This window comes from Perissodus microlepis, chromosome 18, assembly GCF_051167445.1.
Source record: "Perissodus microlepis isolate ML-2025 ecotype Zambia chromosome 18, ASM5116744v1, whole genome shotgun sequence".
Lineage (NCBI taxonomy): Eukaryota > Metazoa > Chordata > Actinopteri > Cichliformes > Cichlidae > Perissodus > Perissodus microlepis.
The window spans coordinates 3,374,410-3,393,011 of NC_140478.1; the positions used below are offsets into that span (position 1 = coordinate 3,374,410).

The following is an 18,602-nucleotide window of genomic DNA, read 5'->3' on the forward strand; positions in this document are numbered from 1 at the left end:
TAGAATGAAGTATTTGTATGAATGAGGCATGTTGTACAAAGCACTTTGAGTGATCAGATAGAATAGAAAAAGTGCTATATAAGAACCAGTCTATTTACCCGAGCCTCTTTGAAACAGCTTTTTTCTTTTGTTGCCCTAATTTATTAAAAGAAAGATGCAAAGCCCCATGCTGTAAATGCTTATTTTATAGGACACCAAGTGAAAACCACAAAGTGAACCCAAGGAAAGCGCAATTTTTCAAGGGAATTTAAACAAGAGTTTTACGGGTGCTATTGCATCGATGGCATCTGGAGGACTACAGTGTCACCAGAGTCCCAGCTCTTGTCCATAACCAAGAACGTTTCTTGCAATTCCGATCAACTAACCCATCACAGTTTTATACACAGATCACCTAAAAGAATACAATCAAGTCATCATATGGAGAGAGAGAAAAAAGAACCAACATGCCAAGTGTTTCGAAATAATTTATTCAGTAATACAAATACAAAACACCTCTCTCACTTATCATAAAATAGGCAGGTCTTGCTCCACAGAAACTGACAGCAGTTTGCCTGAAGTTACAATGCAGCTCAGCTCAGATGATACCTACAGTATGTGAAGAACGATTCCATTGCTACTTTAAAAGAACAGATTCTGCAAGGTTTTATTTTCAACAAGCAACAAATAGTTCACCCCAGAAAAAAAAAAAAAAAGTCCAGTTCTGCACGACACTGCAGACCAGTGCCTGAAGTTACATGAGAGTTGTGATTGCAGACAAAAGCTTTGAGTTTCGTTTTGTTCTGACGGTAAACAGAAATATCAGCACAGAGAGGCGCTTCTCATTTCAGTTCACTCAACTTCTCACGTTCTGCACTCGTAAACCAGAAAAGAAACCAGTGATACGTCTGACAGGATGGAAGTCAGGTTTATTAAAAATGTTTTTCCCCCAAATCTGAGAGAACGCAAAAGCTACACAAAAAAGAAAGGTGCAGGGGGCTGGACACTGACAAACAAAAGGAGATTTAAAAGCTTCATTTGAAGATTTTTGCATGTCACTTCGTCTTGTGCTTTGGCCTTTAAAAGGAGAAAATGCATCGCACTTTTAGCGTTTGGCTGGATGTATTCCGGAGAACAGCAGCTTAATTAAAAAGTAAAGGTTTTGATTTGACCTAAAACCATAAAGAGGTGTTCTATTGTAGCCAATAAAACCTCGCTCAAAAGAAACAAAACTGCTTTCTAAAGTCTCTTGTTTCACTTTGTGCCCAATAAAACAGCAGCACATCTTCTCCTGCTGGTCCGTAGTCTTTGCCGCTGTCCAAAAACATAAGCTCATAAAAAAAAAAAGTAAAGAAAAAGAGGAAAAAAATAATAAGAGACAATTTCAGATCTCCAGTTGCTACTCAGCCTGGCAGCCTCCCTGCATCACGAGTCAAAGCTCCAACACCTGCTGAAGAAACTGCACGTCTTCAGACGAGCTCGAGTACCTGTGCAGAGAGAACGCACACCTGTGACCTCTTGTTGTTACGGGAAAAAGCAATGAATTAAAGCTCCTCTCCAACAGCTAAATAATAAAACGACAAAAGGCAGAAACCACAAAAATAATTAACATATAGCAGTTGGACTATATAACGAGGCATTTTTAAAAGGGTCAAAAGTTCACCCGGACTAGCGTGGCACCCAACAATGCACATCACTAATGCAGATCTGAAATCACTGCTACCACACTGAACAGTTCAGGAAAATATTACAAAAATAATTACTTTAGATATATTTTGTGTGTGTACTTTGATTCCAAACAGAAGCCAGTGAGGTGACATTTGGACTTCAAGAGTGGAAGATTAAACACGATTACACAGCAGACAAAAGCAGGCTTGAATTTGATCAGATGCACAAGGATTTATCTTTATTTGTGAGCGTGTTTAAACAGTTATTCCTAATTCATTCCTGGGATATTGCCAGGAATGTGTCTTATGGAGAATCTTATAAAGAACATTTCTGGTTCAAATTGTCAGTGAGCGTCTACAGCCATCTGCAGAGCACAAAATGAATGCAACAATGAACACAGCAAAATACGACAATATAAATACCAGATCTATATATCCAATCGGATTTTTTGTGTTATTCATGTCTTATTAGTATTTGGCTTCACACTTTTGTATCCTGAGCGCGCTCTTACAAAAGTTTTTTTCTTCAACAGACGGCCTCATTAAAATACCAGAAATGAGTCAACTAAAAGGACAGAACATGAATTGGCTACAGCCGTGATTACAATGTAAATGTCATGTTTTCAAACAGAAATGTCCAGTGCCCTCTGTGACAACAGTCTGAGTGCTGCAGTAGGCCTGTGCTTGTGTTTTGTACAGATGATACAAACCTTAATTGTTCCTTGACTGTTGGCAGCGATTAATACATTTGACTCCTGAAAAACAAAAGGTAACACTTAGAGCACAGATAGTTAATTACCTGTAGATTAATACTCAACACTTGAACAATATTCTGTGTGATCTGAAAACAACAATCCTTGTGTGAGAAACTCCAGATGGATTCTTTCTCAAAGTGTCAGGATTTTAAGGTGTGACTGACACCGTCTCAGTTGTATGACCACAAACTATGGGTGTGGTGTCCCAACAAAGCAGGCTATCTTTGGGTTAGCTGGCTCAACAAAACCTAAAACTACACTCACAGATGAAGGCGGGGCAGGGGTATGCAACTCCAGGCCTCGAGGGCTGGTGTCCTGCAGGTTTTAGATGTGTCCTTGATCCAACACAGCTGATTCAAATGGCTAAATTACCTCCTCAACATGTCTTGAAGTTCTCCAGAGGCCTGGTAATGAACTAATCATTTGATTCAGATGCGTTGACCCAGGGTGAGATCTAAAACCTGCAGGACACCAGCCTTCAAAGGCCTGGAGTTGCCCACCCCTGGCCTAAGGGTACAACCCCCAACTAGGTTTTGCAACCTTTGGTTTTAGAACTGAAGAAGGCTCTTGGACGAGAGGTGAAATGTCTTCAAAACCTTAAAAAAAGACCAGTCGCCTTCTCTTTTCAAGCTCCTAGGACATTTGTTACCATGGTGATCTAACTAAGGAAAAAGAAAGCCACCTTTTTACCTGACTTGACAGACCTCACTAACCCATTAATATCGCTTTGTAGTGCACCCTTCAAAGTGTAGTCAATGACAATGTTACTGAGTATAGAGGTGAGCTCACTCCATCAGGCAGGGCCCTCCAGCAGACAGCACTGACAAACTCGTTGGTGTCGTCCTCCTTCTTATCCTTGTCCAGAACGCTCTTCACCGTGTCAAACTTGAATGTTAACAGTGTCTTGGAAAGTCCTTTGTAGTACAGATACAGGGAGTTGTTCTCACTGCCTGTATACACACACAAACACAAGTATTTATGGAATTTAAGCATGTTATCGTTTCTCCCACTGAGGGAGTGATGCAACACAGACAATTTGACAATAATGTCTTCTTTGAAGTAGCTGCTCACCACAGGCAACGTAGTCTCCGTTTGAGGCCAGGCCCACAAAGTTCTTCTCGTTGATGTGACCCTTGAAGGAGCGCAGGCAGTGAGGTTTGTTGACATTCCACAGCTTCAGCTGACTGTCCGTCGAACTGAAGACAACAGTGCAGAAAGAAATGATCAATGTGGAACCGGTGGGCCTTAGATGATATGGCGTGATAACCCACTGGGGCCAAGTCCAGCATTTTCATTTTATCAGGATTCAAGGTTACTCTGTGTGTAGAAAGATTCTCCATTGTTCGGCAGTGTTTCAGTAATTATGCAAATGTAATTTTTATAACTTATTTCTTAAATCCAGCTTCACAGACAGAGTTACATCCATGTCAGTTTTTGAGGGCTCCACGATGTAAATTAGCCTTTATACATTTAGTGTTTCATGCTCTCTTTAACCCAGTTTAAATTAGACAGCTTCTTTATGATATTATAAGCAGAAAGTACACAGTAACAGGTTTTACAGAATATTTTCTTTTGCAGGAAAAAGAAACCTTTCAGATATTAAATGAAAATGCAAAGCCTACAGATGTACTTACGCAGAAACAATTTCCTCTCCGTTGACGAACTTGGCATAGGAGACGGCCTTCCTGTGGCCTTTGAACACCATGATTGGCTGCTTAGTGTTGCGGAGATCATAGTAGTGAACACAGTGGTCTAAGAGAAGAAAGCAACGTTTAGCATGTGTTCAGATGGGAAACATGAGGAAAATCGTAGATTAAAACAAGTCTTAGATCAGCTCCATTTAGGAGCCACCACAGCATTTAGAAAAGTGCAGTTAAATTTGGACTTAGTGCTGTTTACATTCAAATGCAGAATGGCTTTCCATGTCTGCTTGCTTACTTTGATAACCCAGACACTAAACCCTCTACAAGGCCGAGGAGCAGTTTCCTTCTCTAAGCTGAGAAGGCTTTGTCGTTGAGACACAGGAAGTTGGATAAAGCCACAGCAAGATACTTCTGGATAACGCTTGTACGCTCTGCTCATCCAGTGTTACAGTGTTTCTGTGTATAACCAAATATTTCTTACAACTTTAGATCTCCTTGGGGGACTAATCAATAAGGTATTCAGCAGTTTTTCTGGACCACAAGAGTCAGTGCCGGGTGAAGAAATGTAGCTGACAACAAAGAAACCAGAGTGATGTGAGAGAAAAATCAACAACAACAATACTCCAGGTTTGTCTGGCTGAAGGGAGACAGCTGGGTAGAGTAAAATCTGTCCCCCCTTATTTAGTCTGGACTTAACTTCTCATAGTAAATACCAACCAAATGCAGGCGGACGTCAGACACTGCACCTTCACATTTAAACCTGCTGCTACACCAGCTTCAATGACACTTGAAGTGTCCTTAGATGCAAGGTTTACACAGTTACAAGGTTTTGGTACAACCTATGCGGTGTAATCAAAAGCTTCTGAGCTGCTTTCGCCCAATGAAAGTCCAGTTCTATGTTTGCACTTGATTTTGGCATTTTGGCAGAGCTTTTTGACATCACCCTGGCTTAAGGTTTAAGACAATTTTATCTCAAAATCTTTGTTTTTCCACAACCAAGACTAAAGTCACAACAAACAAGATAAATCACACATGAAAATCTTTAATTTCCATCTCACCTGCACAACCGAAGGCCAGATGATATCTGGAGGTTGGGCTGAATTTAACACAGCAGACGTTAGCCTTAGCCTCAATGCTAGCCACTGAATTGTCAAGATTAGTTGACCACAACTTGACTGAAGAAGAAGAAGAAAAGAGCATGCATAAAAAAAAATAAGGGCTGATACATGGTGGGAACATTATTTTTAGATATTGCATCCCTCTCTTACCTTTAGCATCATCAGAACCTGAGGCTAAAAGCTTTGGGTCCATGAGATTGAAGTCTACACTCCAACACCTTTTTTCATGTTCCTGGAAAGGAAGCAGAGGAAACCTTAAAAAGCCATCATTACTAATGTAATGCCTAACGTAATGAAGCTGCGCTCCAAGCATCACACCTGGTAGACTTTGGACCTCTGGCCTGTGAATCCATCCCACAAAATAACAGTTCCCTCATAGTCACTGCTGGCCAGGAGGTTTTTGTGATAACTGCTCCAGCTGATACAGCTGCAACAGACAACAGGAACTTGAAATATTCGAGTTTGGCACTGCTTATTTCACTACAAACTAAGTTATCATTTCTTTTCATGAACTGTATGATTAGTTTTTTTACAGTCACAATTTTGGAAAAAAGCATCATGTAGATTTTGCATCCATGCACGTGACTCAACATGTGTTCACATGGATTACTAAGAGATCGGCATTAGAGGAAACGCATTTATCAGTTTCCTTCACCTGATTTTGGAATTGCAAGTCATTTCGTTGACAGGGTAGTGGATGTCCACTGCATCCTGGATCACAGTGCCGTACTCAAACACCTTGATCTTTTTGGTTACGCCAGCGATGGCAAAGTAGTCACAGTCTCGGTCAAACTCAATACTGAAACAAAGGAAAATACGGTCAAAGACAGTGATTGGGCTCATCACACACACGGTAAAATGTCATGAAACGACTAAAAGATGATGTCCAGTCATACGTAAATCAAACTTTTCTTTTTTATACCTAGACACGATACTGGAGCCATTATAGAGGTCACTGGCGTATGACAGGGTGGCCAGCGGCCGCACAGAGTTATAGCGAGTGAACTTTGACAAACACTCCATAAAATCATCCAGCTGATTCAGGTTCCTGCCCTCATCTGAAAACACAACACACACACAGTTAACACAGCATTTGTGAATGATACACATTGTGGAAAAAAACAAATGGAGTCGTTGCCCATAACTAAGAGCTTAAACACAGATGCCCTGCTTTAAGAAACAATACCAGTTTTTCCAACTGTGTGCAAATGAAAACGCCATAAAAATGATCTGACCACAGCAGTTTAAACCCTCAACAACAGCACCTGTGATGCGGGACATTTTGCTGGAGAAGTAGCACTGCTCTAGATCCTCAAAATGAGCTGTGAGCCTCTTTCTTCTTGACGCCAGGGTGCTGTTGTACCAGGTCTGACGTTTTCCCTGAGGAAACAGTCCCAAGAGCAAAGTGAAGGTAGTGCCAGAAACCTCAGAGTGTATTTATAATTTTCCTCCAAATACATTTGTGTTAAAAAGCTACATCTAAACTTGACAGGCCCCCTTATTAAAATGCACCAGCCATTTCCAGCTCCAGATATTAAAGCTTTGCTGGGTTTACAGTTATAACCCCAGTAAAATTATCTTTTACTGGGCCTTGGTGCAGCCCGTTACTTCATCCTGTCTGAAACAGTTTTTACTCCAAGCTAATTTGTTTTTTTTAAATAAATAAACCTCTCCGCTGTACCTGGGCTGCTCCACCAAATCCTGGAGGCTGGTTGTAGTCGGGTTGGTCTATAATACTACTGCAACTGCTCAACACAGAAACAAACAAGACGTGGAGTAAGTCACACCACACAGCGACTGCTGAAGCCTCTGGCATCTCGACTGTATGCACTGGCTTTGTTCCATACAGACAAAGCAGCTGTTGTAGAGCAAAAGGCAAAACATTTTCATGAGCAAGCACACATCTGTGCTCGTAACGAGCTTCTATTTTGGTAAACGAACAAGGTGAACATGGTGTTATTATGTTCTGCATAGACACATTTATTATGCGGCAGACATCAGCATTACCTGGGTGCTGGAGAGGGAGCTTCCACATTAGGCACAGTACACTCAGCCTCCATCACAGGAGAGTACAGCCCACTCATTTCCTGGAAAATGACACCAACATAACTTGTTTGTCCATCTCAAGCTGTGATGATGAGTGGCCCCAGGGTTTTGTGATTTCACAGCATAATATGTTTTTATAATCATGCATTCTGTTCCCCCGTATTTTCACATGAGAACATCATGTGAATGAGGGCACAGTAATCCATCTTTGGACTGCGCTTTGTCAGTTTACCTACCTCAACACGTTTGATGTCTTCTTCGAGGAAGTTGAGCTCTTTCTGCAGTTGCTCTAGTTGCTGCCAACAAAACCAAAAACACAACTGATCGCGCTTGCCTTTGTTAACACCTACAAACACTTAACGAGTTCTGGTGGACTGACACAAAGCTGGGTGTCAGCCATTACAAATACTGCTCTTTTCTCAGCACTGTGTCAGCTTTGTGTGGGGAATTTGTGCAGCCGTACCTCTCTCTTGTTTCTCCTGGCTTCTTTAAGGAACTCCATGAGGATCTGTCTCTGAGCTGCCTGGGATTCCTAGTGGAGATATGGACAGCTTACATAATCAAGTATTACTTGAAATCACAGAATAGTTTTGCTGATCTGCTGAAAAGACACTCGAGATATCATTTGTTCTCAGTTCAACGCCAGCTTTCATCCTCAGAAAAGCACAAAATAATAACAGTAGTTCTAAAGCTTGTGATTTATCATTTTAGTTGTACTTTCGTCTTTGGCTTTACTTCCATCCCAGCTACAGGAAATGAAAGCAGTGCTGTGCAGAACGGGGAAGGATCCTGTCATGAAAAGGTTCACACACAAACTACTCCGGCCAGTGAATGCAGCTTGTTTTGGTGAATATGCTGTCGTTCAACTAAATTCTCACCCGTGTTTTCACAACTGTGGACTAGCCCAAAGCTAATGTTTACATTTACTTAACTTTAACTTGGCGTTAGCAACAAATTACCTGATCGACTCCTCCCCCTCCCAAAAAAAGCCCACAGTCACATTGAGCATCTCTTTTCCTTCTTTAAGTGCACTGCAAAAAAAAAGACTCCACACTATGCAGCAGGTCGCACATCACACCTCAGCAACCAACAATGTTCGACTGGCAGTCACACTGTCACTGTGTGTTTTAGTATATTATAAGCTGTGCTTTAATTTCAATTTTAACTTTGGCTCATCTTGTCACTGAAACAATATAAACAACACAACTTCAGTGCCAGAATCTTTTTTTGCAGCGATTCCCTTACTTTGGCTTTCAGCACAACGTTTTCCTTATTTTTAGCTTCTTAGTTCAATCATTTACTTTCTATAATTAAAAGAAAATGTGCTTAAATAAAATATAAGTCTGTTATATCTTAGACTTTAACCAATATTTTACCAAGCGACCCTGTTATCTGTCATTTCACCAACTCCAGATAGCTAGCTAGCTAGCTAGCTAGCTAGTAAAGAAATGATACCATTTCTTAGCTAGCTAGCTAGCTAGCTAGTAAAGAAATGATACCATTTTCCAAAAAAACGTAAGCTGATACATCTGTGATAGAATATTTTAACAACTTCAAACACTTCAGGCTTCGAGTGTGAACATATCAGAATTGGAAAATGTATGAGTTTTATATTCATTTTAATATTTAACCATTTTTGATCCAATCACTGTGGTAAACTCTTTCCTCTGGTTAACCTTCAATTGAACCATGAAAATGCTCAAGAACACCAAACCTAAGGGTCTCTGGCTGTTAGGCAAATACTGATGACAACTGTGTTCTTTCAAAGCATGTCATAGGTTTCAGATGGAGATAATATCTGACTATTTCTATTCAATTCTACTTAATCTTCAATGAAAACCAAAGAGTAGCTCCAAAGCAAACATCTCAAGGACTGAAAAGCACCACCACACCCACACTGACTGATGCTGACATTTAAGACGGACACTAAGATTCGCTGACGATTAAATCTAAAATGCTGATGTTTTTTGGATTATATTTAAGGTTTGGATAGCTGAGTAACAACCGTAAATACAGGAGGAATACTAACAAAACATCAAAAATACACAGTTAAGTGGCAGGGACCTAAATTTGACTGATATGAAATATCTACCTGGAATCCAAAACTGGCAAATCAGAACTGATTAAATAAGAAGAATGACAGGCTAAACAAAAACAAGCCCAATCAGATACGAAATATGTCCAGAGGCAAATTATCACACACATGCTAACAATCAATCAGCAATGAGTCCTGTATGCAGAATAAGCAGCAAGGCAAAGGAAGACCATTAACTATATACAATATCACAGCTAACTATGGAGCCCTTATTTCTGAACTAGGTTGGACATTCTACTGACAGACACCAATACATGAGCCTAAACTCAGCTGAATTACTGGGCTAGCTCTTGTGTGAGTCTGTCTGTTTGTATGACAGTCAAACAGTGACACACTGCATGTGTTTGTGTGAAAAAGAAACAGAAAGACGAGCACGTGCTTGACAGCGAGAAAGCTCAAAGCGTCATGTAGCGCCATCTGAAAATCTGAAAGACGTGTTTGTAGCATCCATACTTGCAATTCAAAGGCAAAGACTCCCATTTCAAAACTGGTCTGGATTTTAGATCTCATTATCAATGCAAGTCTTAGATAGCGCTGAAGAAATCTAAGGATGTAAAGTCCTACTTCTCTTTTTATGTCACGTAAACTGACAAAAACAAAAAAAAAGGGATGTGTGAAACTGCCCAGAAACCTTCTGACAAAAGCAACATCTTTACCATTGCTACCAGTACTATATACACATACAATGCCTAATTTATTATCAACATCTGAAGTCTAACGCAACCCAAAAGAACTTCTTTCTGCCAGGAAGTCTGACAGAGTGACGTATTTAATGTGATGGACATCCTGCTGTATTGGAGCGCTTTGAGGGGTCCCGAAAAGCGCTATGTAAATGCAATCCATTATTATTATTATTATTAAATGTTTGTCACCTTCTGTAAAAGGGAACACCTCAATAGTGCGGTCCGATACAATGATGACCTCGATAGCAAACACATTATTGCGCTACACGTCGATCACTGTCATCAGAAACTCAGAATATTACACAACTTCTGTTTGTTTCAGATTAAACAGATCAGAACCCACTGCCTCCAAAACAACAAGGTCCTAACTGGACGTCATAAATTTCATTTGCTGTCTTTCCAGAACAAAAAGTGGACATTCAGTGGATATTCAGTGGGCGATTGTGGCTCAAGAGTTGGGAGTTCGCCTTGTAATCGGAAGGTTGCCGGTTCGAGCCCCAGCTTGGACAGTCTCGGTCGTTGTGTCCTTGGGCAAGACACTTCACCTGTTGCCTACTGGTGGTGGTCAGAGGGCCCGGTGGCGCCAGTGTCCGGCAGCCTCGCCTCTGTCAGTGCGCCCCAGGGTGGCTGTGGCTACAATGTAGCTTGCCATCACCAGTGTGTGAATGTGTGTGTGAATGGGTGGATGACTGGACATGTAAAGCGCTTTGGGGTCCTTAGGGACTAGTAAAGCGCTATATAAATACAGGCCATTTACCATTAAAACATTTCCATTATGTTTTATATTACTGATTGTATTCCACTGTGACAACCTTGTGATAACATTTAAAGAATAAATTTAGAAAACTTGTAAAAGGATTAACAAGTCATCAGCAAAAATTCACTTTGACTTTTTGCTGAAATCATTATCCATCCATCCATTTTCTTCCACTTATCCAGGTCCGGGTCGCAGGGGCAGCAGCCCAAGCAGAGAAGCCCCGACCTCCCTCTCCCCAGCCACCTCCTCCAGCTTGTCCGTGGCAACACCAAGGCGTTCCCAGGCCAGAGAGATATAACCTCTCCAGCATGTCCTGGGTCTGCCCCGGGGACTCCTCCCGGTGGGACATGCCTGGAAAACCTTACCCAGGAGGCATCCTTGTCAGATGCCCGAACCATCTCAACTGGCTCCTTTCGATGTGGAGCAGCGGCTCTACTCTGAGCCCCTCCCGAATGGCCGAACCTCTCACCCTATCTCTAAGGGAGAGGCCAGCCACCCTTTGGAGGAAGCTCATTTCTGCCGCTTGTATCCGCGATCTCGTTCTTTCGGTCACTACCCACAGCTCGTGACCATAGGTGAGGGTAGGGACGTAGATCGACCGGTAAATTGGGAGCTTCGCTTTTACACTCAGCTCTCTCTTCACCACAACAGACCAGTACAGTGCTGAAATAATTAACCCTTTGTAATTCTGTCTCTTCACTGCATCTTGTGCATTTTTCACTGAAACCTACAAGACCTATATCTACAAGCTCTGATCATGTGATCAGTTTCATGATAAGACTTAATAGCCATTAATTATGAACCTCCTCGGTTTGCACGGATTGCATTAACAAACTTTACGTCATTTTAAAGAAAAAAAAAAAACCTCCACTGAAACCCATGAAAAGCTAAAGAGCTAAAAAAAGTGAAAAACAAAGAAATGCACAGCTCAGCCTCTCACTTACCGCTTCCAGCTGCTTCTTCTTCTGAAGCAGCAGCTCGAGCATCAGGTTGACATTTGCCAGGTCCAAGTTCTCCTGATCAGGACTCAAAACATCCTGGAAGACCTGCCACCGAGACCCATTCTGAAGGTCAGAGACACTGATCAGTTACAAGTAACAAAACATATTTTTAAGATGCTTGACATCTTAACAAGGAGAGAAAAAAATGAAATCAGTTTCAGAACATGCTGTACTCACTGGATGATCTAACTTTAGCCTCTTCTCTTCTGACCTCTGTTTTTGTTTAAGGATCAGTTCATTTACTGGGATGCGGTGAGGCGGGACAGAGGAAGTTGTAGACAAGGGATAAATAAGAGAGGAGAACCGGTGGAGTAAGTATATGACAAAGAACAAGACACTGTCACAGCTAAGGAACAACACATCTGCAGAGACATTTTACTTGTGATGAATAAAAGAAAAGTGGCAGCGACATCTTTATCATCATGCATTTAAATACCTACACAAAGTGTTTCCTTAGATTTTTGTTTGGCCCATTTATGACACAAAACTTTCAATTTTGACATCATTCAAATACGAAAGTCTCATTTTAGTACTGATTATGAGCTAAAGACAAATCAATTCAAATATTGTGATTTTAAAAACCATGAAGTGCAAAATTGCCATAACAGCTACATTTTAATGTCCAAGTTAAAATGAAAAGCTCTGAGAAAAATGATTAGTTTAGGAGCTGATCATCTGACTGTTAGAAAAAACCCAAAACATAACAAAACAAAAAAAACCCTCCAATTCAAAATACCCACCAAGAAAGTTTGGGTAGACCTGATCCACATTATCGATAATATAGTTACACTTGGGACATCTGTTGCTGTCCTCCAGACTCTGGCGGATACACTTGAAACTGCAGGATGGAGAGAGAACAGATAGATATTATGGATATATCCAGCTCCACATTTCAATCCAAGATCTTACAAGATTAGCTTTAAACGATTCATAGTCAAAATAATCTTTATTCATCCCATACTGGGTCTTCTTCTGATTATATGTGACCTTCAAAAACAGGTTTGCTCAAAGCCAGCGCTCTGATCCTGTTAAGGATATCTGCTCACACCGACATCACCAGAGAGTAGACAAACTATCTCAAACTGAGGCATAACTTGCGCTGATCTTATTACTTAGATCTTTGGTCATGTTTATTATGACCATAAAGAACACTGAGCCAACTGTGGATTACCAGTAATCACGTTAAGCTTTCCCATAACTTTGCTGAAGAGTCTACAGGCTTATAATCAGCTTTAAACCATTTACTGTCATTAAAAACTAGTTCATGTTTTTTGCTGTTTGGGGTTTTTTGTTTTTAGATTACTACAACCAACTTTGCAGTTTAATACTGACTGTCACACTGTCACTGTGTTTTAGTATATTATAGAGCTGCGCTTTAAATTCAATTTTGGCTCATCTTGTCATTGAAACAACATAACCGAGATGAAATGACCTGTGCCAGAATCTGTTGTGCAGTAATTCCCTTACTTTGACTTTCAGCACAACCTTTTCCTTTTTGCTTCTTATCAAAATGCAGTGTGGATGACTTAGTTCAATCATTTACTTTCTATAATTAAAAGAAAATGTGCTTAAATAAAATATAAGTCTCTTCTATTTTAGACTAAATTAAATATCCGTCATTTCACTATCGATCAAAATAACTAGGATTTTTGCCAAAAATAACACTCTTTCCAGTAGATTTTACTGATTCTGGTGGCAATAGCCATTGTGTTTACTTTTTTGATGTTAGCCTAATGAATCCTGATTAATTCTCTGTGCAAAACAAACAGAAAGCCTTTACAGGCTTTCCACATTAGTGAAAAGTTGAATTCAGGGTTCATTTTCGCCTTGAATACAAAACAATATTGGTGGCCTCCTCTAAAGGAAAATTAGCATGATTATAAATTAGTTGGACATGTTTTTAACCCTGAGCTTGCTTTTACTTATTAAACTCCCAAACTAAAACGCAGAAATGTACACCAAACAGACTCACTGCTTTAACCAATCTTGCCTTTGCAAGATTTCGAGTCAGAAAAACTCTTGGGTCTGACCAGAGCAGAAGTGAGGCTTGCCTGGTGTGCAAAACTTGGATTGTCATGGGTTTGATGTTGTTATTGTCATTAAAATATAGCAACACTGATGTGACGGACAGGACTATTTGGAACTTCCTCTAGAAGCCCATCTGTAACATTGAAACATGCCCAAACAATAAAACAAAATGCAAGAACAAAAATACTAAAAAATAAATAAATAAAAAAAACTGTCAAAAGTTTTTTAAAGTAATCAGCTGTAAGTATGGATGCCCGCAGAGTGCATGGCTTTTCTTAAAGATAACTTCGTTCCTTCAGTCTGTGACATTTGTTGCTCTACAGCATTTGGGACACTGTCGAATACTTTGCTGTGCATAATTCTCTCTACAACACAAACACTCACCAAAAACTGTGCCCGCACTTCGTCATGTGTGCCTCGTCTATCATTTCGAAGCAAATGGGACTGAAAAACAAGCAGAAGCCCGGGTCATCGTGCAGCTCTCAAACTTTTACAGAACTCACCCCAAAGCTCGAGTGCAATACAAAACTAACCAGACGAAGTCGTTGCTTTTATCTTCGTATGAATTCAAGAGACCGTTGTACAGTGGTGCCTGATGCAGGGATCTCTTTCTGTTACCAGAGGACGCAGACGGTCTGCTGAGAGAAGCTAAGCCGCCCCGGGCTGACGGCACGGCGGCCAGAGTTGGCACTGACAGGCCGCCCTCTCCGGCCGCTGCAAGGGTCCGTGAGGGCACAACATTTCCAGAAGTGCTCCCATTACTTGTGGGAGCGCTGCTGCCACCGCCACCGTTTGTATTCCCAGTGCCTCCTGTACTACTGCTGCTGCTACTTGTGCTGGGCACTGAACTCGCCCCAGCAGCGCTTTGCTGTGGCCGGTTGCTTGACATCATACAAGGCCGACTAGAAACTCCCCAAATCCGCTGCGTTGCTATTCAAAGCATCCGGAAAGAGCAGCTATTTGGCTACTTTAGCAGATTTGCTAGCTAGCTGGTTTGCTTATGTGCTAACATCCTGGGAGAAATACAAGAATGGCCAAACATCCAGCGGAGAGAAAAAAAAAAGGTTGGCCGTCGTTGTCTGGTTCAACGTTTGTCACTAGCAGCGAATTCCAAGAGCGCTGGAATCTAAAGAGAAAAACAGACACGAACACTGTACCGGCCAACAAAACAAGAACGGCTGCACTGTTCAGAAGATTATCCGGCTAGCTACTGTTAGCAACAGAGAGAAATCTCTTGAGTTTCCTCGATTACTCGGGTAGCCGCAAACCTCCTGGTTTTAAACTATCGCCCCCTAGCGAGAAGGAGTTAAACCGCGCTGGTGGAAATGTACACTTCAGGGAATTATCGACTCAGGAAAAAAAGAGCACAGCTTTTAATTTGGCTTTCAGTATACCAATCCTAGTCTCTATAACTGTTTTAATGCTTACAACATTTGTACGTTTAAGTAGTATCATAAAGGATATAATCCTATGACCCATGCCATGAAAAACAGACATTAATGTTTATTGGAGGGCAATGTAGCAGTGCTGAATTAAATACTATCCTCGTATTTAACACAGGGACTTTTCTCAGTGTTAATAACAACACTGGGAAAAGGAGTTTATTTATTTCACTTCATGCTATGTTATGTTACTCTGTAAAATACTTTTTGCAATGTGATTATTATTATTATTATTATTATTATTATTATTATTATTATTATTATCACATGTTCTGTACTACATTGTAAAGTCTAGTTATAGTAATTCAACAGAAAAAAATGACTTTGGTTATGGACTTTTAAACATGTGTGCTGTTTTATTTCCTTGCTTTCTTTCTATTTTTGTAACCCCTTTAAACAGTGTGTGAGAAACACAGTTATCTCAGCTGAAGCTAGAATTACTAGCTTTTTTATAACTTCCTGCCATACCGGCTTTTGCTGCTATCCAAAGCTCAAATCACGCAAGGAGGTTGTGAGATAATGTCCACAGAAGCTTTGAAGAAAATTAGATGAACAGGCGGACATGTTTACAGAGATTCATTGATTTATTGGAGAAATATAATAAGATGACAACGTCCAGTTCATAAACTCAACCAACAACATGTAGCCATGAAAGTTAGTGGGGCAGCTAGTTAACACACAAACAACAAAAGAACGTCAGGCAGGGACACATATTGCATGTATGCATTTTTGTCATCTGCAGTTCTAGATTCAAGATTAAAGACTCTTTTTTTGTTTTTTATCATGATATTTAATGACACAAATCTTGAAAATATATATACTATAAGACTGGGATTTAAAAATATCGCACACTTGGACTGAACAGGCTATGTGCATCTATAAGTAATCTGTATACCTGAGGGATGTAATAGTGTGGAGTGGTAGAAAAGTGTACTTTACAAACAGCTTCCACAGCATGTCTTTATCCTGTCTTCCTTCTCTCACCCCAACCAATCACAGCAGATGGCCCCGCCCCTCCCTGAGCCTGGATCTGCTGGAGGTTTCTTCCTGTTAAAAGGGAGTTTTTCCTTCCCACTGTCACCAAAGTGCTTCCTCATAGGGTGTCGTATGATTGTTGGGGTTTTCTCTGTATGTATACTTTAAAGTCTACCTTACACTATAAAGCGCCTTGAGGTGACGGTTGTTGTAATTTGGCGCTGTATAAACGAAATTTATAATTGAAAAAGATTTTTACTTTTTTTTTTCTAAAATGTACTGCATATGCAGATGTTAGCTTCCCTCAGAGGACACTGACATTTTCAGTGCAAAAATCCAGTTGAAATGATAAACACATCTAAAAATGTTGCCACATATAAAAATCCATAACAAGAGGACCAAATGAAGAGTTTTGTGTAATCAGCATCCGCTACTGAATAAAAGTCGGTAACTGTGATAGAACACAGATTCAGTTGTTTAACACATGAATACTGCCTCAGAATTTACTTTTAAGTTAAGAGGTAAGTACATCTCAAGAATCAGACGTGTATCTGCGGCACCACAGATGTCTCTATTTAAGAAATACCTCCAAATATTACAGAGATTTCTGTCCACCACACAAATGCACAGTGGCTCCCGTGCTTGTCATTCTTTCCAGATTGCCTTTTTACATTAAAAAATAAAAAATCAAGCAGGTAGGTCACATCCACAAAGTGCAGCTAGGGGTCGAGCCAACACAAACAGCATCGTGTCATTCAGGCATCCACCTGCAGCTTTGCAAATAGAACCCGAGGAGCACTAACATATTCACGCTCACAGTTTGTCCAGCCTGCTACTTGATTTTTCCATTTTTACCTCCATGTGGGCAAATAAGGGGTCCTCCACGTAGGCACGCACAACATTGGATTTTCCCATGTTTTTGTTTGCGGAAAGAAGTTTATATGTTTCGTTATGGAGCTCAGTTAGGATGGAGAGTACGTTTTTTTCAGCTAGAGGAAAGTTACTGAGTACGTCGAAGAGCAAATGAGTTTCTCTGAGAGTGGACCACCATGTTAAAGGGGCTTCCTCTGTGCTGCATGCAGGCGGTGAATCATGCTGAGTTTAGAAGAAGCCAATGGAAAGTCACTGTGCTAATATCAGCAGCAATGCAGTTTTCACAAAAGCTCCAAAAAGAGGAAACTTGTGTCACTTTTTTCATATTTCAACAAGGCTTTACAGATCGGTAGAAAATATAATTTGAAAGAAAAAAAAAAAGGGCAATGAAAGTGTGACGCTTCCAAGCAATGAAGCAAATGTTGCCCAAATGTCGCAGCTATTGATTTGAACACTCTCACTGCTGAATCCTGAATCCTTGGAGTGAAACACCTGCAGCACTGTCCACACACCGTGCTTCATGTGTCTTCCCCCTCGGCCCGTCTCCCTGCCCCACTTCTATTTCACACCAGTGGTGGTGAAAAGCACTCTTTTCTTCATTCTTCCCCCTTCTCATTTGTCCTCCGCATCAGCCTGGATTTTCTCCCATTGGGCCCCCCCTCTTCCTTTTTCTTTTCTTTTTTTTTGCATGAGGATCCAGGTTGTGTGTGTGTGCGTTTGTAGAAAAGAGAGCACAAGGGGAAGGGGACATGGAGCTGGCCTCGGGGTCGGTGGGGTCAAGACGGACAAGCTGAGATGAAGGATAATCGGTGGAGGTCCCTTACAGTGGGGGGTGAGGCCCCGGAGGAGCACCCCCTTTCAGACGCTCTACCAGACACCCCACTCCCTTCTATGGCTCTCTTCCTCTCTTTTTCTTCTGCCTCTTCTCCTCCATCCTCTGTTTTTGTTGGAAATTTAAAGACCCCCTCCTCCTCTGATTTCTCTTGTCCCCCTCTTCCTCCAAATGCAGTTGCAGCTGGATTTCAAAGGGCACTTCTGCAGCAGAGAAAGCTGAATGTTTAGCAGGCTGCGTTTGTGGAATTCCTGCCTCCCACTCTTTAGGACCGTTTTTTGCCCCTTCAGGGGCCCCTGCCATAACTGCCGGTGGCCTCCCCCTCCTCCTCCATTTCCATCTCCAACCTTGAGCCAGGGCCCTGTTGGCAAATTGAGCCTCACAAAAAAAGTAAAATAGCAGGGCCTGAAAGAAGGAGGCAACACTTTAGAAGGTGTGGAACAACAAAAAAGTGGACTACAGGAGGCCTTTTTTTGTGGATTTATTATTAAAGATTTAATTACTACTTAAAAGATAAATAATGACTTATTCATAAAAAACACAGTGTGCAGTTTCAAGACTTTAAACTCATCTGGGGAAATATCACTTCTTAGTGATTTTTAAGGATCAGTATAGATTTTGTTTGCAGCTTCTGGAAACATTTCAGTGAGGACACCTGTCTTTTGACTTAGACGGCCTGCACAAGATGCCAAAAGCTATCTTCCCATTTGC

General features: G+C 41.0%; 1 protein-coding gene across 1 annotated transcript; it reads right to left on the reverse strand.

The window, feature by feature from the left end:
• Positions 1 to 451: 451 nt before the first annotated feature.
• On the reverse strand, positions 452 to 15,040 carry cop1 (COP1 E3 ubiquitin ligase). Its single transcript, XM_084912907.1, has 20 exons — positions 14,303 to 15,040; positions 14,154 to 14,213; positions 12,482 to 12,579; positions 11,919 to 11,983; positions 11,685 to 11,804; positions 7,669 to 7,737; positions 7,442 to 7,501; positions 7,167 to 7,246; positions 6,841 to 6,904; positions 6,425 to 6,539; positions 6,082 to 6,217; positions 5,815 to 5,958; positions 5,478 to 5,586; positions 5,310 to 5,391; positions 5,100 to 5,216; positions 4,033 to 4,150; positions 3,470 to 3,594; positions 3,188 to 3,348; positions 2,354 to 2,398; positions 452 to 1,463 (listed from the first exon to the last, which is right to left on the reverse strand). The coding sequence occupies exons 1-20, from the start codon at positions 14,659 to 14,661 to the stop codon at positions 1,446 to 1,448; spliced, it is 2,145 nt and encodes a 714-aa protein (XP_084769033.1). The 5' UTR covers positions 14,662 to 15,040; the 3' UTR covers positions 452 to 1,445.
• Between the last annotated feature and the right edge of the window lie 3,562 nt (positions 15,041 to 18,602).

Excerpts from the sequence above, each read along its gene's own strand:
- cop1 (XM_084912907.1), bottom strand. The coding sequence starts at position 14,661 with ATGATGTCAAGCAACCGGCCACAGCAAAGCGCTGCTGGGGCGAGTTCA. Across the intron at positions 6,218-6,424 it reads CAAAATGTCCCGCATCACAG|ATGAGGGCAGGAACCTGAAT; the intron begins GTGCTGTTGTTG and ends TTGTGTTTTCAG. Across the intron at positions 5,217-5,309 it reads AGGTTCTGATGATGCTAAAG|TCAAGTTGTGGTCAACTAAT; the intron begins GTAAGAGAGGGA and ends CTTCTTCTTCAG.